Source organism: Chaetodon trifascialis, chromosome 19 (assembly GCF_039877785.1).
Source record: "Chaetodon trifascialis isolate fChaTrf1 chromosome 19, fChaTrf1.hap1, whole genome shotgun sequence".
Lineage (NCBI taxonomy): Eukaryota > Metazoa > Chordata > Actinopteri > Chaetodontiformes > Chaetodontidae > Chaetodon > Chaetodon trifascialis.
Window position 1 is genome coordinate 10,730,844 of NC_092074.1, and position 27,795 is coordinate 10,758,638.

Consider the following 27,795-nt stretch of genomic DNA (forward strand, 5'->3'; position numbering starts at 1 on the left):
ATGAAAAGATGACAAAACAAAAACTAGATGCACTCAACAGATTTCTTATGTGCACAGCATGTGAACGATGCGCTCATGTAGAACAACTGAACAGCTCGCGCCTCACTGCTGCTCACTTCATTACTGATGGATCCATTGGCATTTAAGTGCTGAATGAGCTCTGATTGGTTTTGCTGTTTGTTTTTATGGGCTGCAATCACGTAACTGCTTTACTTATTCTAATGAGTGCTTACATCTTCCCTGCTTCTTGCCTGCATTTTAGGACTTCTTTATGATCAATAACAGCAAACAGGTGAGTGCACTTAACAGTACAGTAGATCTGAACGTTTGTCGCCCCTCGTGGATTCATTCAGATTTACGTGTTATATGTCGTGTCCTGTTGTACTTACAGCTACACCTTCTTACTTAATGTGTGTCCGACAGATTATACAACCTTGTGTTCAGAGTCCCTCCACTTTGTGTCGTATTTGCATGTACTCATGAATGTGTGCCTGATTTCAAAACCTTTGTACTGTATTTTCTCTCGGTTGGGATTTTAGGGCATGTGTCATCGTTATTGTGGTGTGTCTGTGGGTGACTTTAACTAAAACTGACTTGTGCACGTTTGAATAGCCTGTTGCACTCTGACCTCTTTCATCACTGTGCTCACAGAAAGAGGCAGAGGAAGACATGCTGAGCTCTAAAAAGGTTAAGGAGCTGTCAGTCATTGATGGCCGTCGAGCTCAAAACTGCAACATCCTCCTCTCGCGGTAGGTTTACTGCAGCGTTATAACACACATTACTGACACTTCCCAGGCTGTCGTATATTTATTTAATGGACTCACGTGTTGTGCGCTGCAGGTTGAAGCTTTCAAATGAGGAGATCAAGAGAGCCATTCTAACCATGGACGAACAGGAGGATCTGCCCAAAGACATGCTGGAGCAGGTACGTCGTCAGGTTCCCAGCATGCAGCAGCAGCTCTCATGCAGTGTGTCTATACATGCTCCAGGTTACAGTCGGCTTTCTCCAGTAAGCTGATTTCTTGCTGAAGTCACAAACGAGAAACCTGGTGACTGATTGAGGTAGTTGATTAGAGGAACTTGATTTCCCCTGGTAGATTTTCTCCTGGAAAACTCAAGTGCACAGGAAATCAGGCTTATAGTTGACTTTTTACATCCACACATGTGCAGGACAGAGACTTCAGGCAGGAAGAGAGCAGGAAGAAAGGGAAGATCATCATGTAGCGACACATTGTCACGTTCAAAGTAATTCAGTCCAAAGTAAAACGGAAACCAACACAAAGTAGCCTCAAGAGGCTACACTAAGCATTTGACTTTGTTACATTCACACGCACCTTCAGTCCTCCAACACACAAACACATCAAAACTAACAAACCAAAAAGAAGCATAGACATATCACTGCTGCAGTTAAAATGGGTAAGCCAGGCCTCCAAAATTAGGAAGGGGGTAGTGGAGAAACTCTAATGGATGCTGCAACGGCACTTTAAAAATCAAATGTGCTTTCATTTAGTGACTGGATGTTTTCCATTCTCTGTAGACTGATGTAATGCATGTCGGTATGAACTTAAACACATTATTATGCTTGTGGAGCTTTGTGTGCCTAGTGACATACATCGTGTTAGCATGCTGTTCATCTCCTGGTATGATACAGATGAATGAGTTTTTATATGTTAAGAGTGTGTTCATGCCCCCTCAGCTGCTGAAGTTTGTCCCAGAGAAGAGCGATGTGGATCTTTTGGAGGAGCACAAGCACGAGCTGGACCGAATGGCAAAACCCGACCGCTTCCTCTATGAGATGAGCAGGTACTTTACTCATTCTCTCTCACCTGTTACCTTTTTAATTCTGTATTAAACAGTTACTGACCTCAGACCCGACAGCTTTGGGTCGGTGCAGCGCTCTGCAGATCAGACCTGATGAGAAACAATGGCCATTGTTCCCTGTTAGTCAGAGCAGATAAATGAAATGACACATGGCCACAATCTACTGAGCAGGGAACAATAGCTGTCTGTGTGAATCATTATTTCTAAATTGCGTTGGTGAATGAAGAGAGTCCATAATGTAATAACAATATTTGTGTTGCAGTTTTGTAAACAAAGTCCTGGAGGATAAAAGGAATAAAGGAAACAAAAAAGATTTTTGTTTTTAATGATTTACTTTTGTCATTTGAGTTTACTCAAGTACAGAATAGACTCCAGGATGGATGTCACTGTGGCATTCATTAGCTGCAGAGTCAGTGGCTCAGAAGCCGAAATCAAAAACGCTGCCAAAAATAAGCTTCATTACCACAAGTCAAACTTTATATGTGCCATTTGAGTAAGCACGCAGGCGACATGTCTCATTCTACTCAGGCATGATGTCCATGTTTGTGGCTTTTGTCCAAATGTGTGGATTTCCCTGTTTTAATTTATTATTTTTGTCTATTTTTATCCTCCTCTGACACGCACTTTCCATCCCGTCCAGAATAAACCACTACCAGCAGAGACTGCAGTCCTTATACTTCAAAAAGAAGTTTGCAGAGAGGATAGCTGAGTTGAAACCCAAAGTTGAAGGTGGGAAAAGTTGCATATTTTCACACACCAGTGGCACTAAGTGAAACATTTTGCTTTGTATTTACTTTCTAAAAATAGTCTAAAAACATATCAGACACCTGAAAACATGTATTTTCTCCATATTCTGGGGTCTCAGCTCTGGCCAAGGCATCTAAGGAGATCTTGCACAACAGAAACCTGAAGCAGCTGTTGGAGGTGGTGCTGGCCTTTGGAAACTTCATGAACAAGGGTCAGAGGGGGAACGCTTACGGCTTCAAGGTGTCCTCACTCAACAAGATTGCTGATACCAAATCCAGTATCGACAAGTAAGAACATTTTTCAGTCATAACATCAAAACTTTTCGGCAGTAAGAGAAAGAACGGCATGAAATCTATAAAAGTCACATCTGGAACAGGGAATGTGACGCACATGAAACTCCATATGGTTAATTCATATCTGAACCTACATAATAAAAGCAATATATTGCACATATGACGCGTTCACTCTCTGTCTCTGCGGGTCTCTCTTTGCAGAAACATCACTCTCCTGCACTATCTGATCACCATCCTGGAGAAGAAATACCCCAAAGTCCTGTTGTTCCAGGAGGAACTGCAGAGTATCTCAGAGGCAGCCAAAGTCAAGTAGGTGGCATGGTGGAGAACCTGCTGCCTGAAACACGCCTGATTCTTTTGTTTGCGTTCCATTTTGTATTAAACAATGAGTTTTTTTGTTTTGCAGCATGACTGAGTTGGAAAAAGATATGGGCAACCTGCGCAGCGGCTTCAAAAGCGTGGAGAGTGTGAGTCACAAAAATCAATGAGATAATACATGTTATGTGTTGGGCAGGCTGTTATGCTATGTTTAGCGCAGCTCTACTGCAGCTCTCATTTTTCCTTCCCATGTCCCCTCTCCTGCATCCTCTTCACCCATAGGAGCTGGAATACCAGAAGAAGCGACCGCAAGAGCTGGGCGACAAGTTCGTGTCGGTGGTGAGTCAGTTCATCACTGTGGCCAGTTTCAGCTTCTCCGATGTGGAGGACTCTCTCACAGAGGCCAAGGAGCTGGTAAGTCATCGTCTGAGCAGACCGCACAGCACCGTCGTCACGCACTGCCGTCACTTGTAGACACAAACGGTGAAAGCTTTCATCCTATTTCCTCTCGGCACAGCTGTTCCTGCACGCCTTACTGACTTCATCAGTCACCTTTGTAGCAAAGCTAACAGCAGGAGTGAACTGCTTCCTCCTGCAGCACCTCTGACGCTTTATTGGTCAGCCTGCTTGGTGCCATATGTGGAGGGTTGGATATTGTTTTACACCATGATTTTCAGCATTGTATATGGACATTTGCCTTGATCGCACCTGCCAACCTTACATATTATCTGGATTTTGCAGCCATTTTAAGGGAACTGGGCTTTTTACCACCAGAAACCTGAGCATATTCACCTTCCTAAGGAGAGCTTGGCACCCTGAAGTTAAATTTATGGTGTCTGTCCACGTTTATTGGCGCAGGACAGGAAGTGCTTTTACCTTGAGCATGGCTTTCGCTCTACAGTGTGTGTGCTACCTTGACCCAAGTGCTCTGCTGATCACATGGCAACCATTAGTTCTGTGAATCATTTACGGTGTCCCACAGTTAAATATTTGAGAGTGTTTACAGTGGTCCTCTGTGCTCATTATTGGGAAACAGAGGGACACAGTTTAAACAGCTCCTGCTTCTGTTTTGTCTGTGTGCATGTGTGCATGCATAATAGCATTGTTGAATACCAAGATGTAAAGAAAAAAAAAGTGCCATTTTGTCACAGAAATTATGCACATTCAGAACAAAAAATAATCATTTCAGGAAGTTAAATGCATCTTTGCTTCACCTGGTAGGTTTTGTGTGTCATGGATAGAGCTGCTGTTAGCATACGCATCTTATATGGTGTATGTTCTCAACATGATCTCACATCTGGATGTTCTCCTTTTAATGTACTGTGAAAAATACTCAACAAACACATTGCCTTAATTTGGGCTCTGGCTCCAGTCTCTGGCCTGGGCTGTAATCAGTAGCCGGTCAGATCTGGGTTAACACGGGCTTCAAAGCGCGACTGCTGGTGCCCTGCTCTGATTTCAAAGAGCTGAGATCTAACGAGTCTCCTGTAAAACAGTCAAAGACGGAGTAAAACATGGTTCTACTGTGTCCTGCTGTAAATCTAATCCCATGTGCCCCTCTCTGTGTGCCCCTTCCTCTTTGGTCCCACAGTTCCTGAGGGCACTGAAGCACTTCGGTGAGGATCCTGGTAAGATGCAGCCGGATGAGTTCTTTGGTATCTTCGACCAGTTCCTGCAGTCATTCACTGAGGCTCAGCAGGAGAACGAGAACATGCGAAGACGCAAAGAGGAGGAGGAGCGCAGGGCCAAAATGGAAGCTCAAGTATGTGATCGTCCCTGTTTCCATTCCAATCTGAAATATACTAGAAATTCTTTAAAGTCAGACTACATGAAAGCATACAGTATAGATTTGACAGAAACTGGGGAGAGAAATGGGGGATTAGATGCAACAAAAGTCCTGGAGCAGTCTCAAACTGAACACATGGTTGGCATCTTAAACTCATAGCAGATCAGGAGGCCCCACTGATGTCTCCCAAGCAACTAACTCATATAAATTCAATTTGCCATGATCTTGTAAACCCCACTTGGGGCCACAGTGGCCTCTCTGTAGCAAAGGTTGCACAGTCTTGCCAGTTGCACAGTTTGACATTATGAGAAATACCTTTATTGGCTTTCTTGCAGAGTGTACGATGAGGAGGCCGATACCTCTCATATCTGTACTTTCAATATAACAGCCAGCAGCAGCTTAGCTTAGCTTAGAGGCTGGAAACGAGGAGAAACAGCTAGCTTGGCTCTCTCTGAAGGTCACAGAATCCACCTGTCAGCGCCTCTGAACCTGATTAATTATCAAGTTATATCTTGTTTGTTTAATCCATACAAAATCTGTATGTGTAAAAATGGAATCTGTGAATCAGCCAAGAAATAGCTTTCAAGGTGTTGACAGATTGTGTTACCTTTGGGCAGTGCCAGGCTATCTGTTTCCAGTCGTTATGCTAAGCTAAGCTAACCAGCAGCTGGCTGCAGCTAAGATTCACCACACAGGTATGAGTGTTATCGGTCAAACAAGTGAAAACATGCATTTGTCCAAATGCCAATATTTTTCTTTGATGCAAAGGTTAATAAATTGAGGGAATTATTGAAGTACAATCATTTCTGTGTCACCAGCTGAAAGAGCAGAGGGAGAAGGAGCGAAAGGCCCGGAAAGCAAAGGCCAACGGGGAGGAGGACGGCGGCGAGTTTGACGACTTGGTGTCAGCGCTGCGATCAGGCGAGGTCTTCGACAAAGACTTGTCCAAGATGAAACGCAACCGCAAGCGCATCAACAGCCAGACCACGGACTCGAGCAGAGAGCGACCGGTCACAAAGCTCAACTTCTGAGCAGGGTTGAGGTCATCGTCCCTGCCCCCCCCTACCCCCCCGCCATCATTAGTTTCCCTCGGGTCAAACTGACATGAACATTCCTCTGCACCCTCCTCCGTTCCCACCCAGCTCATCACTGCAGAGCCGCACACAGCACAACATGTTGTCGACCTTTCGTCCTCTGAGATTTTGATGTTAAACGGAGCAGAAGCCAAAACTTGTTATTAACGACCAAATCAGATAAATCCCTGCTGGAGGATCAGCTTGGTCAAATGTTTGAGGAGGTTGTCGTGCAGGAGCTGAATGTTATTTCCCGCAGGAGAGAAGTTTCCTTCCAGGTGTAAGAGATGCTCGCAGTGGTTCGTCAGGAACCCGTTCTGTGCTGTTTTTGTATGTCAGAATCTATGCACGGATGTGCAGCTCGCAGACTCCTTCAGGGCTTGATGCTCAAACCAAACAGGAAGACGATTCCTTTAAAAAACACAAGGGGCCATTTTGTACAGACTGATTTCATAGATGGAGAGGGGCTGCTCTCACACGCCTGAAGCGTCCACGAGACGCTTCAGGCGGAGAAAGACTGAATCTGAACTTCCTCTCGAAGCTGACGTCCTCTTGCAGTCAGAACCATCCCAGGACTGAGACGCTGCGTTGTTTGACAGACGCGGTGTCCACTGCAGGACACGCGATTGAGAGGCAGAGGTTTCTTTTCTATTCATCTTTATTGACGTGCAGCATTTATGTATCTGACCACTGTATGTTTTATTTGAATTTTTCCCTGTTAAGAGCTGGCCTTAACTCTGTTGATTTTAATTGTTGAGTGGGTACTCTCAAAGGCCTGGGCCTAATCTGCAATTTCTCAACAAGTGTGGACACTCATGTCATAGATCACATATATCTATATATAAGGTTGCGTGCTTGTTACACATGCACATATAAATTCATAATTACTATGCTAAACGCCATTAAAACCATACCCAATAGATGCAATACACTTGTTTCCCCCCCCTGAAGGGAGTGCCCTCCTTTAGGTTTTGAGTAGATGAAATGTTTTCTGTGCACTGGCTGAATTCACACAAGAGAATTTAAAAAAAATAACCTTAAACTCTCTGTGATCCACATGTGACGTTTTCCACAAGAATGAAGACGTCACATGTGGATCACAGAAGTGAAACCATTAATTTCAGTTTGTCCCCTCAGCTGTGTGAATCCATCCAGTGTCAAAAAGCTCCATTGGACTTTTATAATTTAAATATTGCCTTCCATTGTAAAATGACCTGATGATAATAAATGGGAGAAAACAGTTATGGGTTATTTATTAGTACCATTGGACACAGAAATGATGGAAGAATCTGTTTGTGTGAGTCGAGTATCAAAGAGCGAAGACCCTGATACGAACCTGGCTCATTGCGCCATCTAGTAGTTAGTAAGTGCTATTGCATGGAATACCTGACCTCCCCCTGCACCATTTTACGTTTAATCTAAACCCCCCAAAATCTACAAATGGTCATTTTCTAAAGTGATCATTTTAAACTACACATCTTACGCTGTTCACCTGCTTAACAGCTTAGTTTTTTATCTATTACTACAACTCTGAAGTCAAATGGTCTGAACAACGTGCATTTTCTGCACTGCAGTAAGTTGTTAGTCCTCATGAATTGTGGATAATTTCACCCACAATGAAACTTCTGAAATTTACTGCTCAGGTTAAATCAGGCCATAATTCACTCTTAGACTGATAATTATGATACCATTCTGAACAGTTTATTTATGGACCTAATACACACTGGCAACGTGTATTTGAGGCTCACTTCAGTAGAAAACCATGTGCCAGCTTGTCATCTGGCTCCTGCACAAAGCGTGAAACTCCGGTGTAGAAAGCTCTGCCGGCAACTTCCACCACCACAGCCTTGAAGTCTCCACACTTGGTCTCCTGAACAGAAAGAACGAGAGAGAATCACAAACACCTCCATGAAAGACAAAAGACCATTTTTACCATTCCAGCTTCATCACTTCAGTCACTTCAGATGCAAAAACTGATTCACATGAAGCCTAAAAAGTCTAAATGTAAGCAATGTACATACACAATACATGACGATATGTACTTAAGATTATATTCCATGTGCAACCAGGTGATTAAGAAAAGACTTTGACAGAAGGTTACACTTTTCAGAGTACTGTTTAACAGCAGGAGGTAAAGTTTTTACGGGTGGACTTTGTACAACAGTAGTTTCTACAATAACTGACAACATGACATTACCTGATTCACTAATGTCTGTGAACTCATTTCTATTGTAATATGTAATAACACACATTCTGCAGAGTCACTAATTAATGTCAGCCGACCCATCAATTTAAGTCCTGATGATCTGAACAGCTGAACGTGTTAAATCAATGTAACCATCCTAAAAATAAAACAGTGGATCGACCTTTGGCAGGTGGCCGATTCCTACATGTTTCATCTTGAAACACCCAGCAGTGACTGATTCCGACTGAGGGGAGATTTTATCTCAAATCAAAAAAGAAAAGACATCCTTCATTCGTCACACTACACAACATGCACACATGCCATGCTTGGTGAAATCCTCCTTCTGCATTTAACCCAACCTGGTAAGTCCTTCCTTCGCAGCAGACCAGGAGCGGTGGGCTGCCAGCCAACTGGCACCCGGGGACCCAGTTCCTTCTTCATCACCATTGGTCAGGTGGTGATCCAGGTGGGGGTATTTTTATGAAGGATACCCCAGGTGAGCACGGGGAGAACGTGCAAACTCCACACAGAAAGGCCCCTTTCCCCTCAAGATAAGGGCAGCAGGGACAGAAGGCATGGTGGAGGACACGCCCTCAGCACCCCAGATGGGGATCGAACCCAGGACCTTCTAGCTGTGAGGCGACAGTGTTACCACTGTTCCACCATGCCACAACCTATCAACATCTTATTTACACACACATCAGCCTCCTAATCCCTCCATGGCTGTAGGCTATCTATTATTGCCAAGAACCAGGGCTTTAAATGTGAGTCTTAATACATTTTTACTCATTTTACAAGTTAGAACTCTGGTACCTCAACAGCTTTCCCAGTGAACTGGGATCCAGTGGCTCCACTCTCAAACGTCCTGGTCTGGTTCAGCTGGATGAGACCTTTGTGATACTGGAGAGCCACTCGGGCTGTAACGCCAGAACCAGTGGGGCTTCGGTCCACCTGAGAACACGTTTAAACCAGTTAACGCCCGGCAATACTGACGAACCAGACAGCGAGTGTCTGTTCTGTACTTTTTATCCCCCGTGAAGTGTCAAATAACGACGTAGTATTCTCTCAGGACCAGGATCTGTAAAATACCTGAGCCTCTGCGAACACGCAGACATTGGCGGTGGCATCAGAGGAATAAGCATCTTTGCCGTCGGTGAGGATGGTGCCGTAGAGGAAGGCCAGATCATCACTGGTTGGGTGGTGCAACTTCACCTGGGAGAGAAAAATGGGACTGTCAAATAGTCTTGATATATTCCATATCTGTTCACTGTGTGTGGTGATCGAACACAGGTGACAATATGATCTTCTTACCTGAGACTTGACAGCTTTGGTCACCGCCGTGGCTGCGTCCACCAGATCTCGAGTCCTGGACTTGTTCACATCCAGTCCAAACTTCTGGGCGTTCACAAAGGCGTAGAAGGCTCCTCCATAGCTGATGTCGACCACCACCTCACCAAACCCTTCCACTGTCACCGTCACGTCTGGAGAAAAGTCATTTAGTTAGACCTGCAGAGTAAAAAGAAAAGAAAACACCTGGGACCTGTTCTGAGTGTCTTGCCTGTAGCAAACGCAAACGCCGGCACGCTGAGAAACCTCACTCCTCCTGTTTTACCATCAGAGTACTCAACGAACGCCTTCACCAGCCCGCAGGGACAGTGTATGTTCACTTGGGTCTCTGGTGATTGAGGCTCTTTCACCAGTTTGTAGTCCACGGCGAAGCGTCCCAGTGCGATGACGGCGTGTCCGCACATGGTGCTGTACCCTTCGTTGTGCATGAACAGCACGCCAAGATCGGCCTCGGGCATCTCGCTGTCCACGATCAGCGCCCCGTACATGTCATAGTGCCCCCGCGGCTCGTACATCAGCACCCTCCTGAGGTGGTCCAGATGCTCTCGGACGTAGCGGCGTTTGGACAGCACGCTGTCACCTTTGACCTCTGGGGCGCGGCCGAGGATGACCCGCAAAGGCTCTCCACCCGTGTGCATGTCGACCACCGAGAGGGCGTCTCCCTCGTGAGGTGGAAGCTGCATTTCCATCACAGCGCTGATTCAAGAAACCAATGAAATACAGAGCCAAAATACAGCAGAGGTCAGCAGAAAACTCGTTTTTAACATCATCTGTAAATCTCATTCAGCTGCCAGTTTATCAGTTATGCCATCTGATGCAGTCTAATGCAACACACCTGCAAATCTGTTAAGAACTAGATCAAGAGGTTTTTTTGTACATTTGCAATATATATGTGACGATTTCCTATACAGTTGTGACAAGAGCTAAAAAAAATTGGAAATGCTAAGATGTTGGTGTCTGCTCACTAGGTTTTACTGCCAAAATGGTATCTGTTGTATCCTCATGCTATTCATCTGTCTCAGAAAACATCATGGTATACAGCTAGATCTGAATATCCTCCTGACTACCTGGAAAAAAAATATTGTCCAATCACATTTTTTTAAGGTAATTAGAATACTGTAAACTTTTTTTTTTTTTTTTTTTTTTAGTTTTTTTTAGGACATTTTTAAACACTTAAAAACTGTGCTTGGTATCATTGAACAGCCCTAAATGTCCTCTGTAGATAGCAAAAGAAGTTAATTCAGTAGTATGCAATGGGTGGGAGATATTTAGGTGTACACATACAGAAACTACTGGTTGTCAGGAGGATATTGAGGTCATGTTTTGACCTGTAGCTGTGGGGGTGCTCTGGACAATCAAAACCTCATTCACTGAACTCTTCACCGAGTTACACCTTTGAACTTGACTGACTTTCTGTGGATTTCTGGCATCATATCGAAGATCCTTACGGACCAGAAGGAAGGAAACTTCAGCTAACAACACGAATGAAAAGTATCTGGAGACATATATATTCCTTAATTAAATGCAAATAGATCAAGAGTGACTGTTGAGCCCAAACTGCACATTTTGAAGACCCGCTATGAAGCTTGTCATATATTTCCATAAAGATCCTGTTTGAGAGGACACCAAAACACACGTTATCACCTGGAGGTTGAGCAGTAGACGCACAGCTGCTTCCTCTGCACGTTCGAGCTGTTCGCAAATAGAATTGCCGAAACTTTTAAAAGTTTAGCGGACTTCAAGAGAGGCGACACGGAACGAAGCGAATATACGCGGGTGAACGGGTGGAAATAATAATAATAAAATGCTGCAGGAGGTCAGCGTTCAATGATATTAACTCCAAAGTCTTTCTTCTTACGCGTCATAGATTTTTCCCCAATTACTAGTCTGTTTTCCTTCTGTAAGTCTGTGTTTCTCCCTCAGTTTGTAGCGACACTAAACCGAGATTAGCGCCACCTAGTGTTCTGGGGGGCTGCACGCACGACACCATCGATGTACTGTAAACCTACATGCATTATTTATTGTACATATAAATGAAAGTCCGGTTCTGTGGACGACAAATTATCACTTGCAGGCTTTTCAACTCGCTTTAAAAAGTGGGAATAATTTATAAGCTATTATTTTCATGTCAAAGCGTACAATTAACTCTGCAGGGACAATAAACAGTGCTTTGTTGCATGTTATTCTTGCCCTCCCCACGTTTCCTGTCTACTATTGAACTACTGAATAAAATAATGTTTAAAAAAAAAAAAGAGCATTTTCTGCTTCAACAAACGTTTTCTATGGTGGCCTCATTGCACCTTTACCTGACAATGAGGAAGCCTCACAGCAACTGTTCATGTTCACAAATACAGCTCAGACTCACCTGGAGCAACAAATACATACACGTGAAACATAAACAGCCTGCGTATTGCAGTTTTCAATGCTTTACATTCACATAAAGACTTGACTGTTGTGTTGCATAACAGAGGAGACTAAACAACAGATGGTGAGCAGGCATCAGTTTTCATTATTCATTTGATTGCTGACAAGTTCCCCCGGATACATGCAGGATCATACCTAAAATAAAATAGATTCACATGCTTACACCCTTACATTTCATCCTCAGGTGATTCACAGTCACGCAGAAAATTTGAAAACATCATGAATTTAAAACTGTAACCATGCTATTTGCTCATGTGCATCATTTCATCCAAATAGAAGAACGCAGATGCAAATGTTTGCACTACCGAGTGTCACTTCATTTAAGTTTTGCATAGCAGTGTTTAGTGACCCATCATTTCATATCTTCTTTCTTCTAACAACATGACTTGCATTGATATTTATTACCACAAACTGACACAGATAAAATCACTCATACACAAATAAATACTTAAATCCAATTAAATATACCTGAGCAAGAGGCAAAGTTACATGAAGGAATACGCAGCGAGATTGCAGCAATTACCTGTTGAAATATTCACGTCTCAATTAAGGAAAATAAGTCTTTCACAGGAAAATTGAGATCATCATAATTGACAATAAAAATCTCTAATTGTTATTGTGTTAGTAATCCTATTTTACATGCATGGGAATGGAGCTGTTGATAAAAGTAATGCATAGTGGAGCATTAACATTTGTATTATAAAACATACACTCAAAAACTATGAAGAGTTGATGATGTCTTATCAAAACAACTCTGAATGAGGCTTTATTATTAAGGCACCTATTATCACCTGATAATTAAGAACTGTAAAGGTAGTTTCCACTGACGATTGGCAACAAAAAACAAAAAACTGATCATCTCCAGCTCAATAAGATAAAGGGAGACATTGATACGTGAGCTTCTGGCTCATTTGCTTCATCCTTTGGGAAGGTGTCCCACTGAAAACTGCAAAGTAAAAGCCAGGAAAATGACAGCTTTACTAAAAGACTGAACTCAATATATGTTTGAAAAAGAGTGACCTGACCTCAACATTTTTAGTGATCGTCATATCAGGCTGTGATGTTTCAACAAAAGCCTTCAATATATTGACACAGTGGCCATTTTCCTCTACTGTCACACTCAAGGTGGAAAGCTCATATGCTGGTATTTAAAGGATAATGTTGTTCTCTGTGTTCCTGCTTGCTAGTCATATAAACGTAAAGAATCGTTCAAGAATTATCATTTCACCACTTTCCAATTGATCAGCCACTGAAAAGATGATGGATAGTGAAAATCTGGAGGGACATGGGGCAATATTTCAAGGTAAAGCAACATACTTGATAACCCATTAACTACCGCTAGGCAACAGCTAATGTTAGCGTTCAGCCATGCCCGAGCTAACTTTACTGTTTGATAGTGTTACATATTTGATCACCCATTGTTTCCGTTCTTTCTCTGCATTCTCAAACATAGCATACACAGGACCACAAAGGTGCCTCATAAATCAAAGACTTGTGGAATGACCCCTGGGTTTTTGTAGTGCTCGGGTAACATGAAAGCGATTTCTGCATGCAGTCAAGTGTTTAATGCAAGAAATGTCTTTGGCAGGCCAGAGTCCAGCAGGACATGCAAACTGGTGCTTCTATAAATCTTTTTTTTTTTAATAGATTCAGGGTTTTAAAATCAGTAAATTCAGAAAGGCCCATCATCTGCTTCCGGTGTGACAGGCTTAGGGGTGACGACCGAGTCCTGACTTTTCATTCTGGCCTTTGGGGAAGAAGTTGGTGGCAGTGAGAGTCTTCTCTTTACCGACAGCAGCCTGAGGATCTCGCTCACCTGAGACTCGAGGACTGACAGGCGGCCGCTCAGGATCTGAATGTCCCCTTTCAGCTCCAGCTTGGCCTCGTGCAGGGTCGTTTGAAGGAGCGCTTGTTCAGAGGCCGGCTGAACAAAAGAGTGTTTGAGGGGGTCGACCCCGAGGCTGTGCTCAAACGGGTTCCTCTCCATCGGGCTCTTTTCCATCGGGCTTCTTTCAAAGGAGTTTCTTGAATCTCCGGCCCGGTCGATGCGTAGGTCGCTCTTTGTGATACCGCTGTCACAGGAGTCAGTTTTGTGCAGGGCGCTTGTTTCTTCACCTGCTTCTCCGGTGCTGTGGCCCCCCTCCGCGTTCCCCATCTCCTCTGAATCCTGGTTCTTGTTAGCGGCTGCTAACTGTTCCGACGACTGGGATCCTTTGGGCCACTCCTCTGCTTTCTGTGGCTGCTTTTCTTGCTCGACGGCAGGAGGCGGTGGCGCAGCAGAAGTGACGTTTCTAAACTTTGCCCAGCCTCGACCACCTCTGCTGCTGGTTGCACCACCTACAGCTCCCCCTCCACCTGCACCGCTGTTGCGTGCAGGGCTGCTGACCCTCTGACAAAGCTGATTCTCGGCACGAGGCCTTGAGATAGACTCTCCAGCCTCTTGTGTGCAGCTTTGCTCTGATTCCTCAGCATGGACAAATGCTTGTGGAGGTGCAGCCATGCCGCCTGCACTCCCTCCTCCTGTGCAGAGTGCATTATTCTGTACCACAGAGCTGTACTCCTGCTGCTGAGAAGATACAGACTGACATGGCGTGTAAGAATTTGTGTCGGAGTGATGGTGCTGGTGCTGCTCCACTTGCACACAGTTATGATCAAAGTAAGTGTGAGCCTCTCCTGGTGTTTGAGCGTCTCTCTGTTGTCTAAACCTCTGGAACAGCTTGCGGACCGGGTGGTCGTCAGGAATGGAGAGAGTAACCTCGTTCCTCTCGCGCTCCTTCTCCCTCTTCACATCAGCAATCTTTCTGAAGATTATCTGCAAGAGAGGAGAATTTGTGCGTGAGGACAATGATGTGGGATGTACACACCGAGGTCGCATTTAAATTACAATAGTAGAGCTCAGCAGAATCTATCGTACATATAGAGCATAATGTAGCATTAAATCAAGGATAACCATCTGGGCCTGCTACGCATGCTGAAATATTAAAGAGTTGGAAGCAGCAATGTACAAGAGAAACTGTTAATGGAGAAATAATGGAGCAATATCGAGGTCCTGAGAGCTTACAGTTCCCTCAGAGGATAAAGATAGGCAAAGCTGATACAACACAGCCACTCACATTCTTTTCTCGCTTGGACTTTGCAAACATTTCAATCTACATTTGTGAAGAAACTGTGAATACAATAAGATCTGGAGTTCATGAACAGTTCCAAATTATTTTCACATATGAAACACCTGAGTACAAAGCACTAATACAACCCTTTTGACAGCCATATTAATGATGAAATCCCCCATGTTGACTGTTTGAGAGGGTTAACTGGAGGATAACGACGTAACATAGATTATTTTATTCAAAGCCAAGTCTTCATCTAGTTTTACTGAGGTTCCCATGAGCAGAATTGTTCAACCTGACAAGCTCTTGTGCACTTTTCAAGTCAAAAATACATCAGTTTAATCAGATCAGCTGCATAAAATGCAAAAAGCTCCACTGAGACCAAAAGGAAAGGTTTAAAAATGTTGCTGTATAACACATAACACAATGCAATGATTGCATTGATTCTAACCTATAGCTTAGGTGCAGTTCAGACACACATTCATGCACATGCAAGTTAACTAAACACATAATAGCAAAAAGGGCAGAGAGTCAATCTTAAACCTATGCAGGCACAAACACTTTCTAAAGCTGCTCAGATGAATAATAGATGGCTTTATTTTTATTCAATATATTACAAGTACAAGCCATAAATCTTTCAACATGGAGCCACAATTTCCCTTGAAATTGTTTAGATTTAGAGCTGCTTCACTGGGGCTGTTTGATTTCCGTATATTTGATTAATGGAGCCACAAGGAACTAGAAAAGTCAGTTACTTAAAACACTAGAAAATCATTATAAACCCTGAGACAGAACTGCATGTAAACACACCGTTGTGAAATGACTAAAGGAAACAGAGATTATATTGTATTAAGAAAATCTGATTCTGTTTGACACTGTTTCAAACCTCAGAAGTATTTCATACAAGCTAGTCCTGAACAAAGAGCACAGCAACCCACATGAGCCTGACTGTCTTTAAAGGGAATACTCATTAAGAATTTATGTGATGTTGATCCCATAGGATGATATTATTGAACTATATGAGCAACTTACTATCAGCACTGAAGAGCAGTACATCTCAGTGCCTTACGGGATTAATATGTATAGCCTCGAAGAAGCTCCATCAAATATTAATCACAGTCTTCTTTCATTTTCTTACATTTTGGTGATCACTCTATTGCTCGATAAGCTTCTGAATTCTCACTGGAGACAGTGTTCGCATGCAGAATAATTTAAATTGATCCTTTTCACACACTGGTCACTCAAGCAGAGCAGGTCGTAGGTTTGCGATTTTCATTTGTTAATTAAAGGCTGATTTTCCCTTTTTGTATCCACTTACAGTGAGTAGCTTCATGGTTGTTGTTAAATCATTAGTTAGTATAAAGCACTAACTAAGGGACACAACCCATTCAGTATTTAGAACATGTGCATTTGTGTCCTCTTGACCTCTCCTAGATAAGAACATTAAAATACCAGGAGGCTTTTATTTTGATGAACCGCTACAACACGACTCGTGGACACAACCATGCCTCTGGTCAGGAAGGAGCAACAATGCACAGTTGATAACTATGGCAGTCAAAAAGTCTCAAAAGCAAGTTAAGCTGTGAGTTGTGATGGTCAACTCATCAATAGTAGAAAGCACAATGCCTGCTTATGAGATGTACAGTAGTGGAGTAGATGTATAAAGTTGTATAAAGGTACAACAGAAAGTTCATTCCCCTCTCTCTCCAGACCGCTTCTGCTGTCTAATGAAGACAAAAAAAAGGAGTTAAATCAGTCATTTATACCCGTTTTCGTAGATTGCAGGTGAGGATGAGGTTGCGGGAGAAGGTGTTGGCGAACGCCGTGTAAAACTCCAGCACCCTCATCAGAGCGTCTCTCCTGATGACGTGCAGATCGCAGTAAGTCAAAGCTCGGACATTTGCACAAGCCCGGGCCAGCGTGGTCTCTTTCCAGAACACGTCTCCAAACACATCACCTTTACCTGGAGGGAGCCAGACAGTATCACTTTGGCGGAAAATGCTTTGACATGAACGTCTCATGTGGCATAGAAAAGTGAAGGGGAGCAGAATGACATAATAGTGAACCAAAAAAAAGGTTTATTCAGGCAGAGGATACACTCTACTCAGAGCTGACCTTTGCTCTAGTGTTACCTAAGCCAGCGGGCACTGATAAAACGTGGCCTTGTCTATTTCCTAATATTATGTTGGATTACCCAGTATTGCGATGACCTCATCATCCTGGATGACTTCTAGTGAACCGGACACCACAAAGCAGAGGGTGTCCACGCTCTCTCCGATATGGAAGATGAGGTCCCCGGGCGCACAGTGTGTGGTCTGAAACTCCACAGCTAGAGAGCGCAGGCAGCCGTCGCTGGCCAGACGAAACGCCGGGTGGTCGTTGAACACCTGCCTGTTAAGGTGGACGCAGATGTCCGCCCTCATGTCTTTGGGACAAATTGAGAGAACCTGAAAGAGACGGTGACATATCAGAGGAGTTGGTCGTTTATGCTTATCAAGGTTGCATGTTCAAAGCAGTTAAGGCCAGGTTCAACTATGACTGCAGCTGAATCACAGTATGACAGCAACATAGCTCTGAATGTAAACCAGAGGCAGTATTTCAGTGGGTTAGGGTTAGAAATCCCAGCAAATAGTGATGTCATTTCTCGTGCTCTCCAAGGGGAAAATCATTTCATAAAAGTAAAAACATGCTCTCATCCATGGAAAGGATGAGGGCATGTTTTTGCCTTTAATAAAATAATAAAATAAATCAGCGCTCATGCATGATAAAAACCTGAGTGTCTTGCACCCATGAATTATTGGTGATCAGATTAAAATGATCAATCTTTTTGCTGTAGCTCAACACAACTATCGCTTATGAACATTTAATGAACAAGATGCAGCAAAGTCTCAGTGGGAGTCAGCGGGTGCACTCAGTAATCTGCTGTGACCTTTGAGGCTTGTTACCGTTCATATTGCCATATCAACCTGTCAACCCCACCCATGGGTTTTTTATGATACTGTTTAAAATGATAGCACTCTCACTTCAGTCAGTGACAGAGCTGTGCATCAGTTTAACTTTGGACTCAAAACACGTGTGTAACCTCTACAAACCTCTATTCAATCAGTACATGGTGATATCCTCCATTCTTACTGAATGCATTTATACTTACAGCATATATTACAGCATGTATTTGGTATACTTTCCCTTGGGGATGAATAAAGTTTCTATCTATTAGTATGAGTTGTTGAGACAGTTGTGTTTGATCCATGATAATACCTTATCTGTGTCAATGCCCTTAGACATGGCCCAGGTGGAGACGATGAAGTCCATGACCCTCTCGCTCAGACCTTTGGGAACCTGATAAAGCTTCAGGAAGTCGCGCACATTGTTGAGCATCTCATGGTAGCGGTTTGTGTTGGTGTACATCTGCTGGAAGATGGTGGTGACATTTCCAAAGATGGTTGCATACAGCAGCGCTAAAGCAAAAGAGGCGAAGAGCAAAAGTCAGGCGAAAACAAAGCAGTGTTACAAACAGCATGAATATGTTTTATTGCATGAATCATTTGGCCTAAAATGTTTTCAGGTCAAAAAGGTGTATCAGGTATTTCACGTCAAATTTGGGTTAATTTTTGGGATGTACCACTTAATTTGTACCTTAAAAGAATTAAAAAATTTTAGTTATGGAGCGAATTCAGGGAGATAAACTAAGCAAGGAAGTTATTCATTGAAACATTAATGAATTTAAACATCAGGTGTTTTTAATGTATTATATGTATGGTTTAAGGAGTTATTAAGGGGTAAAAATAACCTTAAAATTGATTTCAAATATGACAAAAAAACATTTATCCATTAATTTTTCCCCCAGTAGATTTTCATTTCTTACTGAAAAATTAAGGTCCTGACAAGGTATGCATTCAGGATCATCTTCATGTTTTTGAATACTTAACAGGGTTTTAACTCTTTGAAATCCCCATCAAACTATGCATGTAATCTATCGCAAACACCTTCATATGTTATACTCCATTATCTATTCATTTTTCCCTCAAGATCTCATGTGTAGGATTTAGTGGCATTGAGCAGTGAGATTGCAGATTGCAACCGAATGAACACTTCTGGCCTTACACTCCCCAACAGTGACACAAATGCGAGAGTCGCCCTGTTGCGAAAAAAATGGTGGATGTGTGGAAGAGGACCTGCTCCCTCTGTAGATATAAAGAGCTCATTCTGAGGTGACGAAAACACATTTCTTATTTTCATGTGATTAAACACAAATGAAAACATAATTATGAATATTATATTCAATTTCTGCCACTCAATCCTACAGGCTGGACCTTTAAGAAAATTATTATTAAATCAATTGAATTTTGAGGTGAAAAATTAATTTGGAAATGTGTGGAAAAAAACATAAAGTAAACAATGAGGCTTCAGTGGTGACTTTCATTTGGCCATAGTGCAAATAATATGATTTAGTCTCATAATTTACTGTGCTGTACATGTAGCATACAGTAATTGGGTTGAAGATACAGTTCTCTGAGCAGTAAATGCACAGATACACATACACATAATGAGTCTTTATAATGTAATTCATAATGCACATTTCCTCAGTGAGAGTACTGTGCTGCAGCGCTGCAGTGACCTCAAAGAGTCAGTCAGTATCTCTTATCGTGAGGTTTTACCCACTCAAGAGGAAAGACTCGTCTCCAGTCGCCACAGCATGATCACAGAGGTTAGGATACATATCTAACGTGATGGCTCATTGTCCTTTTACTACACCCGAGCCTGCAGGCAAGCTCTCCCTTTCTCCTCTTCCTCTCGCATAATTACTGTATCTGTAGCAGGAGATTTGTCGGCCGTAATTGAACCCGACACTTCAGTGTGACTGAGTGATCTTCGTGATCGAAACACCACCAGAGAACTGGGTGTTTACTTTTGGAAGTACAAACCTTGAAGCGCGGCTGTCAGTTCGGGTTTCCCTCACTGTTTTTATTGCATCACTTTCCATGCTGTTTTAGAAGAGGGGGTCAAAGGTTAGAGCGCGAAGGCGAGTTGTGACGGAGGAACAGTAAGAAAAGACAGTGGAAGTAGTGACACTAAAGGTGAAGCTATTACTGTAACTGCGAGTGGGCGATGGAAATAATACAGACAAATGCATAAAAATAGATTTCTATTTTTGTGAAGCGGTTCAAAGTCATTCAAAAGAGGCTGGACTTTCATATTATTTCACATAAATCCTTTTCTAAGGAGAATAGGCTAACTTTTGTGAATGAAACATTTGGGGGAGGTGAAATGAGGTAAATATCATGTTCACAGATCCCTAAATTACAGGTAATTTTAATGAATGCTAGGTCAGTGTTGACTGTTTACGAGCCTGTAGTGTTATACAACATGCTAAGGCCTGCAACACCGCATCACTTGTGAGTCCATGTTACACAAGACTCGATGTAATAATCAGGATTTTGATCTAATTTACAGTAACTTCTCATCCCACACTGGTAACAAAACAAAGGTACTGGTTTTCATCTTGACTCTTTATCAGCTGATTGCATGAAAACAGTTATTTGTCCCTCATGTTTTGCATACAGAAATGCAGAAAAAGAAAAGATTTATTCCTTGAGTTTCAACAAATACAGGGTCCAAATACTTTCAGTAAGAGTGAATTAACAACAATGGACAATGACAATGGTTCTGTGATGGAGGGCGGTGATGGCCAACCTTCAGACAGACCCTCACAGAGCAGGCTGTGATGGGCGCTGAACATGTCACTTTTTATTATCAGCAGAGCCGACGCCTAAACTCTCCCGGGTGGTTCAGACACTGAGGCTGCAGCGAAATGGGAATTACATGAGGCAAGAAAGCCTGTGGATAACCCAACACTGTTGAGAGTAAAGACTTATTTATGAGTGCAACATTTCAACAAGATTTCAGATGAATAAAATCCAGCCATTAGCTGATTTTCTTTGGATTAATCACATATATGTTGCTTATTTAACTTGCCCTGCTGGGACATTTGGCTGGAACCTTGATCTCAGTTTATGTGTATTGCCCCTGACGGATAAAGTAAATTTACATTACAGAGATGAATCAGCTCTGAGCACCTTATGATCTAAAGCTGATCCTTTCCTTATATTAAGGTTCACAACCTATTGAGCTACATGCTACTATAAGGCTTTTTTTTCTTGTTTGGATTGAACACGATATGTATTTTGTTGAAAAAAAAAAACTACCTTCTATGTGGGACAGCGGCTAAAAATAGGCTCAACGCATTAGGACACACTGTTCCTTGCTTGCTTGTTTGTATATACAATATATTTATACATTTATCCACGAGGGCATGTGTCAAAATAAAGTGATCTAAATCAGCATACAGCAATCTATGTTACACCGCTCACTTATCCAGCCATGTGTTTATCACATTGAACCTGATTTACTTTGCGTGTGTGCAGGCCCTCCTGAACCTGTACAACATCTATGCCATATGTTTCTTTACTGGCAGCTGTCAGACAGCCAGCCGGGCTGTGGAGCACATGTCAGTAAATGCATGCAGATTGTTTCAGCTCCTGCAAGGTTTTACTGGCATATTATGAACGCATGAATGAAATAAAAATAGCATCAAAGGATAATATATCATATGCTGTAGAGTGTTGGAGAGATCGACAAGTGGCCATTGCTATACAGATGTTGTTACAGGCATAAGCCAATTATACATGACCATCCCATCTGCAGCTGCTTATGTAAACTGGTAGCTTATGTCGCTATAACAAGTGGCAAATAACCACTCTTTATTGTCAGCTTGGTGGTAGTTAGCTGGACTAGCTAAATACCTGCCCTGTATGACCTAGCTCAGACATGGTTTGAATGACAAAACCAGAAGCAGTAATCTAATGGTAACATATAATAATTTAACAGTGAATGGAGACAATTTTCTGCACAATCTTACAATCTGTGTTTCAGCAAATGTCGCTTTTATACTATTCCCCACTGAAACGACAGCAGAGCTGCTGTTCTGTTGTCCTTTGCTTAGATTTATCTGGACTGTCAAGGTTGTACTGTATGTCCAGTGAAGAAGAAAAACAGAGGTCACTTTGATTTAAGCTGTTTTTGAAAAGCATCACTTGAATTTCACTTGACAAACTGTCCACTGGCAATTGATAAATGTAGGCTTTGTGCTATTTGTTAGAGGCTTTGAAGGAAACCGGAATGATTGGTGTGAAATGGAAACTGTGTCTCTAATCAGAGAGCTTGTGTGTATCTGTATTAGGCGGCTGTGTGACTTCATTGTCTTAATGATGAAACATCTCCATCTCCTGCCCTATAATTGCTGTCTTGTGTGTGGTTCAGTAAAGATTGAATCTTTTACAATGATAAGAAAGCACATCAGGTCATTCAAAATGTATCTGATGTTTGGGAAAAAGTAAACACAGTGCCAAATGTTTGAAAGTACTTACAGCCCACCATCATCATAGCCACGGAGAAAATCTTCTCACCATCCGTGGCCGGTGCGATGTTGCCAAATCCGATGGTGGTGAGACTGGTCATGGTGAAGTACAGAGAGGAAATGTACAGCGTGTCCTTGTTGGGACCACCTTCCCACTGCCCTGTTCCACTGGCGTTGTAGCGGTAAGGAGTCCCAATGCTCAGGGCCAGCTGGTAGAGCCAGCTGTCTGTCTTAATGGTGTTGGTGGTCTCATCGATGACCTCATAGTCCCCGATGCTGTACCAGATGCAGGCCAACCAGTGGGCCACAAGACCGAAGACACACACCAGCAGAACGAGGACAGCTGCTCCGTACTCCAGGTAGTGGTCCAACTTCCGGGCCACTCGGCCCAGCCTGAGGAGGCGGATCACCTTCAGGGAGCTGAACAGGCTGCTGAGACCCTGCAGTGAGAGACAGGAGGACAAGTTTGTCCTAATTCTAAATGCCCACGCTGCTGTGACTGTGACTGATGATGTTAGAAATGTAAAAATCAGATGATAACTCCTTGTGGTTTTGTCACTATTAGCGACTCCTTTAACACAGCGTGTGGTAACACGATCCTTTGTTATCAGAAAGAATATTGATTGTAATAGCGTTAAAAGAAAACATGGATTTCCTCACTGGGAGTACAGAGTCTTCTGTCCGTGTGGCGTTCCTGTGGAAATGTGAAGAGTCGCGGAGATGACTTGCTGAAGACGCAGATGTGATTACATCCTTTATAGAGACAGGCAGTCAGAAATGTCTCATTATTTATTTGCAGTGTTAAGTACCAATGCCTTAGCTATGTCAGCACAAATAAATAAATAAAGGAGGGGTCTGACTGTTCCTCACCTCATCCACGTTTTCGAAGGCATTGATGATATCATAGGGCAGACAGGACAGCAGGTCGATGACAAACCACGTCTTCAGGTAATTCATTCGTATCAGCCTCGCGTCTGAAATGACCTCTCCGGCGGGACCCACAAAGGTGGTGTGGAAGTTGAGCACAATGTCGATCAGGAAGATGACGTCGACCACGCTGTCCAGCACCAGCCAAGCCAAATTGTTTTGCTTTGTCTTGAAGGAGACGTTATAGGGGACCATGATGGCGGTGTAGAAGGTGAGGATGAGGATGATCCAGTCCCAGGTGGTCTTGAAGGTGCAGTAGTGGAGGATGATGTGTGGAGGGGTCTTGGGGGCCTCCTGTTTGTACTGAGGGAGAATGTCTGATCCCAGCTGGAGAGCCTTTCGTTGAGGGGGAACATTAAAAATAAAAATCAGCATGGGGGCAGAAATGCAGAGTTCACTGCAATTTGAGGTATTTTGAAGTAGAACCATGGCATTCATAAACAAACTCTTCTTCTGGATGCTGCTCACCTCAGCCAGTCTGGAGGGCTTGTGGCTGACCTCGGTCTTGCTCAGCGGCGCTAACTGCTGCACCAGGTTGCGATTGTTGGTCAGTGCTCGTGTCAGTCTGGCAAACTTTGTCCATCCTGCTTCAAGACCAAGCGACACACAGTTTAATGTCGGCACACAGCACATTTTCATTCAAAATGTCTCATGTTTTAATGCATCATCCTGACAGACTTTTAAACACTTTGACAGTGAGACAGTGTCTTTGAGTAAATGCTCAAGTATATTCCTCTCCATAATCAACAATACAATATGATGCAGCAACCCAAAGATAATGATGATGTGATCGCACACATACTGTATGCTGAGTAGGCTTGATGGTGTTCAAATCTTCACTCTAAAAGCAGCTGGCACATTTTGCATTAAAGGGACTGAAATTCATTTATTTTCTCTGTGTATAATCAGTGTTTTCATACATTTAACATCTCCGTGTGCCCTGAGCAACCTTTATTTCTGCTTGATGCATGTAAAAGTCTTAGTGGCACACTTAATCCCCTGGGACATGGCACTGCTTCGACCCACAGAGTCCACTGTTCACTGACCCGCACACACAACACCTGGACAGTTGTTACATACCAGGAAACAAAAGTCAGTTAAGTCACAGCCACTCGTGCGTGCTAAGAGACGTTCGGCCGCACTGCACCCAGCATGCACTCACTGGGTAACACTGGGCTTTGATAACAATGGCTGGGCCTTGACGAGACTTTCACTTAATTTAAATCCCTGTTTGAACCCTTTTGTATGTGGAATAAGGGACGAATAAAGCAAAAAGTGGATAAACAACAGATTCAAGAATACCTCTCGTTGCTTCATCCTCAATAGGCTGTTTGAAAAGAGTAATGTCTCTGAAGGTGCAGAGGAAAAGCACCACTTTGTCGTTTTCATTTCTGATTGGGGCGACCTGCATGTAAAGCCATATTGGTGTTCCTGTAGGAGACAATTAAAACGAGGGCCGTGAGAGAGAGCAAGTGGAAAAATGATACCTGTACAATTACTTTTATCATACATTTAATGATTTTAGTAAGAACTCAGGACCTAACAGTGATACTCACTGTTCTTTGTATAGAGCAGCACCTCATAGAATTGGGACTCATAGTTATCAAAGGTCTTTCGAATTTTGTCGATAGTCTTCTTATCTGTCAGGTCACCATACATGAAACTGCGAAATAAGGGAGATAGAAAACCAAGAAGAAAAAAGGAGCATTGCTAGCTGATTGTCAGGAAAGAAGGGTCAAAAACAGACATGCTGCAACTAAAGAGGACTTCTTAGAAATGTCTTTAAATCTTTATTTCTGCTGCAAATCAGTGATCACAACAGCAAGATCAAGAACTATTTCATTTCTGGTCCTCAATACGAAAAAGACAACGCATCTGCACACTCAGATCTGTGCAGTGTTCACTTAAGCAGTATCAATCACTTGATGAGTCCTGATGCAAAGCGTGTATCTTCACACGTAGGCCATTATGCTGCAGAAGGCATCTTACTTGCATGTGCTACTCCTGTGCATGACTTCGGCTCTGTGGTATCCCGACAGCTTGCAGAATCCATCATTGCTGTAAACGACCGGCCACTCGACGATCTGCGCGTTTCCCAACAGGAAACTGGTTTCTGCAACAAAGCATAGAAATTGCAGCAAACCTGTGCACCACTGCACCTGTTGATCAACTTTTGGGTGTTTCATCAGTGAAAGCCGGGGCATCCTTACAATCATCACAACCTGGTTTATGCAACTGCAACCTTATTGAAACTAGACTGATTTTTGCTGATTGCATTGTCAGTTTCAAAAAGAAAACAGCTGGTTAAATCTTATATTTTGATTTTTTTTTTTTTTTTTAATTAGAGTCTCCTATAAATCCTACAGTGTCATGACTGAGAGAAAACCTCACCATATATTCACCTGAATCTCTACTTGAAATATTCTATATTATACAAAGCAAACTCTGCCACAACTATGAATCTGTTGCTAACCATAAATTACTAAACTAGATAATTAATATTTAAAGCAGTAGTAAACATTGCTAATCAGACGAGTCGGAGGGCAGAAATAGTTGTTGATGAAATGTTTATGTTCCGCCCTTAATGTTGATGAAATATTAATGAGGAGCTGCAAAGTTCTCCAGCTTTACAACAGTTTGGAGGGAGCTGCGGTCTCTACAGAGAGAGCACAAGGGACGCCGAATGGTCACGACTGAAGCCATCAAACTTAAAGCATCTGTATTGCATGCAGTGTCAGATGCGTTTATGTCATAATGAATGCATTTGCAAGGCTTTTGCAGGGATGCAGTGTCTGTGAGATTCAGACAGAGGTGAGCAAGAACTTTTCAGAAATGTAATTCATGTTGCATTTTCTTTCTTTGTGCCACAGTGTGTCTGACATCACACTCTTTCATCTGTATTTGAAATGAAAACCTTCAATCTCACGCACACTCTTGTTTCTTGACTCTGTCATCCGCCATGCAGACTGTCAATCCAAAAATGAATTTTTAATGAGGATATTACCTGGAGCATAAACGACAAAAGCTAATAAATGTTACACACTATTCACCGGGACTATACTCCTACAAGAGATAACATAAAAATTCACTGAGTTACCATGAACACGAATGACATCCTCTAAAGGACATTGTTATTTACTCTCAGAGATGTCTGTAAACCCAATGTTTGTAAGATTGTTCTCATTTTTACTGCCTCACTGTTTATGTTCATGTGAGTGTTGAATTTAAAAACAAAAATCATTAAGACAAATTTCCTCTCAATTGTCATTGAAAAAACAACATGCATGAGCACTTCTGGGCTTCAGGTAAAATAAATAAATATTCTCTGACTCTGACCAGCATCTCTGCAACAGCTTCTGTATTGTTATTGTTATTTATTTATTCATTTATTGTGTCGGGTACATACAAGCTCTCATGACACATGCAACTTGTAAGACAAGCACAAAAAAATTTAATAAAAATGAAAATAAATTTGCCACACCAACACAACTCAAGTTTCTTATACTCATGCCCTTTCATAAGAACAAGTGATTATGCTGTTTTTTATCTTGTTAATCCTTATTAATTTAGACATTAGACTTATCACTTAACTCAGTAGAATATTGCATTGTTCTGTAGTTGTAAGAAAAAGAAAGTACAAAAAATAAATATAAGATTGGGTAAATTGATGCTGCTCCCCATTAAATGACATATAAACATCACTACAGCTTTACTTCAGCATCCCATGCAGCCCTGTGTGGTACTTTGACTGACGTGCCAAATCAACAACATCCTTGAATTCTTGTTTCTCTTTCAGAGTAAAACTCACCGCTGGAGCGCCGGCCGATATTTTCCAGAAAGGTGTTCTGCGGAGCCACCAGTCCTCTCTTGCCCCCATGCATTATGAGGGTTCAGGACAGAGACTCAGCTGCTCAGTGGACGTGCTGATCTTAACTACCCCCCTCCGCTGTCTGCCCGACCGGAGCGCAAACCACAACAGTCAAGTTACACAGAATTATAAAGACTACTTCCGGGACTTTTAATAAAATTAAAAGCCTCATGGTCGATGTGGATTTTTTTTTTATTAATTTTTTTTTCTGCGTAAGTACAACTGAAGTCTTTTTAATGTGAAATCTGAGGAAAATGGTAATCATTATCCCCAAGCTGTTGGTTTCACACTACATCTACAGCCACATTGGTCTACATTAAGGAAGTTATGAGCCTCTATGACAGGATGAGTCAAAAACATGTACCAGACAACTTCACTAGGTGAAAACCGGTTTTTATATATATATCGTACAAATATTACATGAGAGTCACATCAGTTTTTTTTTTTTATTATTATTTAAAATATATATACATAGATTTGAC

At 42.4% G+C, this 27,795-nt stretch overlaps 3 protein-coding genes across 6 annotated transcripts in view; 1 reads left to right on the forward strand and 2 right to left on the reverse strand.

Annotated features, from left to right (window-relative positions):
* Positions 1-7,073, forward strand: part of LOC139347824 (disheveled-associated activator of morphogenesis 1-like) — a 44,956-nt gene extending 37,883 nt beyond the window's left edge. For 2 of the 3 annotated variants that reach the window (XM_070987633.1, XM_070987632.1), the window contains exons 16-26: positions 263-292; positions 652-749; positions 841-925; positions 1,697-1,803; positions 2,462-2,550; positions 2,687-2,855; positions 3,063-3,170; positions 3,268-3,328; positions 3,462-3,593; positions 4,771-4,941; positions 5,784-7,073. In XM_070987633.1, coding sequence (XP_070843734.1) covers positions 263-292; positions 652-749; positions 841-925; positions 1,697-1,803; positions 2,462-2,550; positions 2,687-2,855; positions 3,063-3,170; positions 3,268-3,328; positions 3,462-3,593; positions 4,771-4,941; positions 5,784-5,996 — 1,263 coding nt within the window. In that variant the 3' untranslated portion in view covers positions 5,997-7,073. The remainder of the gene's footprint in view (positions 1-262; positions 293-651; positions 750-840; positions 926-1,696; positions 1,804-2,461; positions 2,551-2,686; positions 2,856-3,062; positions 3,171-3,267; positions 3,329-3,461; positions 3,594-4,770; positions 4,942-5,783) is intronic. The other variant, XM_070987634.1, reaches the window with a different exon arrangement.
* A 194-nt stretch (positions 7,074-7,267) lies between these two features.
* On the reverse strand, positions 7,268-11,472 carry LOC139347825 (trans-L-3-hydroxyproline dehydratase). Of its 2 annotated transcripts, XM_070987635.1 has the most exons (6): positions 11,215-11,472; positions 9,782-10,266; positions 9,535-9,704; positions 9,313-9,435; positions 9,037-9,174; positions 7,268-7,908 (listed from the first exon to the last, which is right to left on the reverse strand). In XM_070987635.1, exons 2-6 carry the CDS (start codon positions 10,257-10,259, stop codon positions 7,783-7,785), a joined length of 1,035 nt encoding a protein of 344 aa, XP_070843736.1. In that variant the 5' UTR covers positions 10,260-10,266; positions 11,215-11,472; the 3' UTR covers positions 7,268-7,782. The 2 variants fall into 2 exon arrangements, with proteins under 2 accessions (XP_070843736.1, XP_070843737.1); XM_070987636.1 differs by lacking the exon at positions 11,215-11,472 and having other exon boundaries at positions 7,772-7,908; positions 9,782-10,274.
* A 2,160-nt stretch (positions 11,473-13,632) lies between these two features.
* LOC139348117 (voltage-gated delayed rectifier potassium channel KCNH5-like) lies at positions 13,633-27,366 on the reverse strand. The gene is made up of 11 exons (XM_070988067.1): positions 27,254-27,366; positions 25,435-25,558; positions 25,002-25,108; positions 24,748-24,876; positions 23,914-24,029; positions 23,389-23,781; positions 22,529-22,958; positions 18,360-18,559; positions 17,296-17,548; positions 16,868-17,064; positions 13,633-14,806 (listed from the first exon to the last, which is right to left on the reverse strand). The coding sequence occupies exons 1-11, from the start codon at positions 27,324-27,326 to the stop codon at positions 13,667-13,669; spliced, it is 3,162 nt and encodes a 1,053-aa protein (XP_070844168.1). The 5' UTR covers positions 27,327-27,366; the 3' UTR covers positions 13,633-13,666.
* Positions 27,367-27,795: the final 429 nt, after the last annotated feature.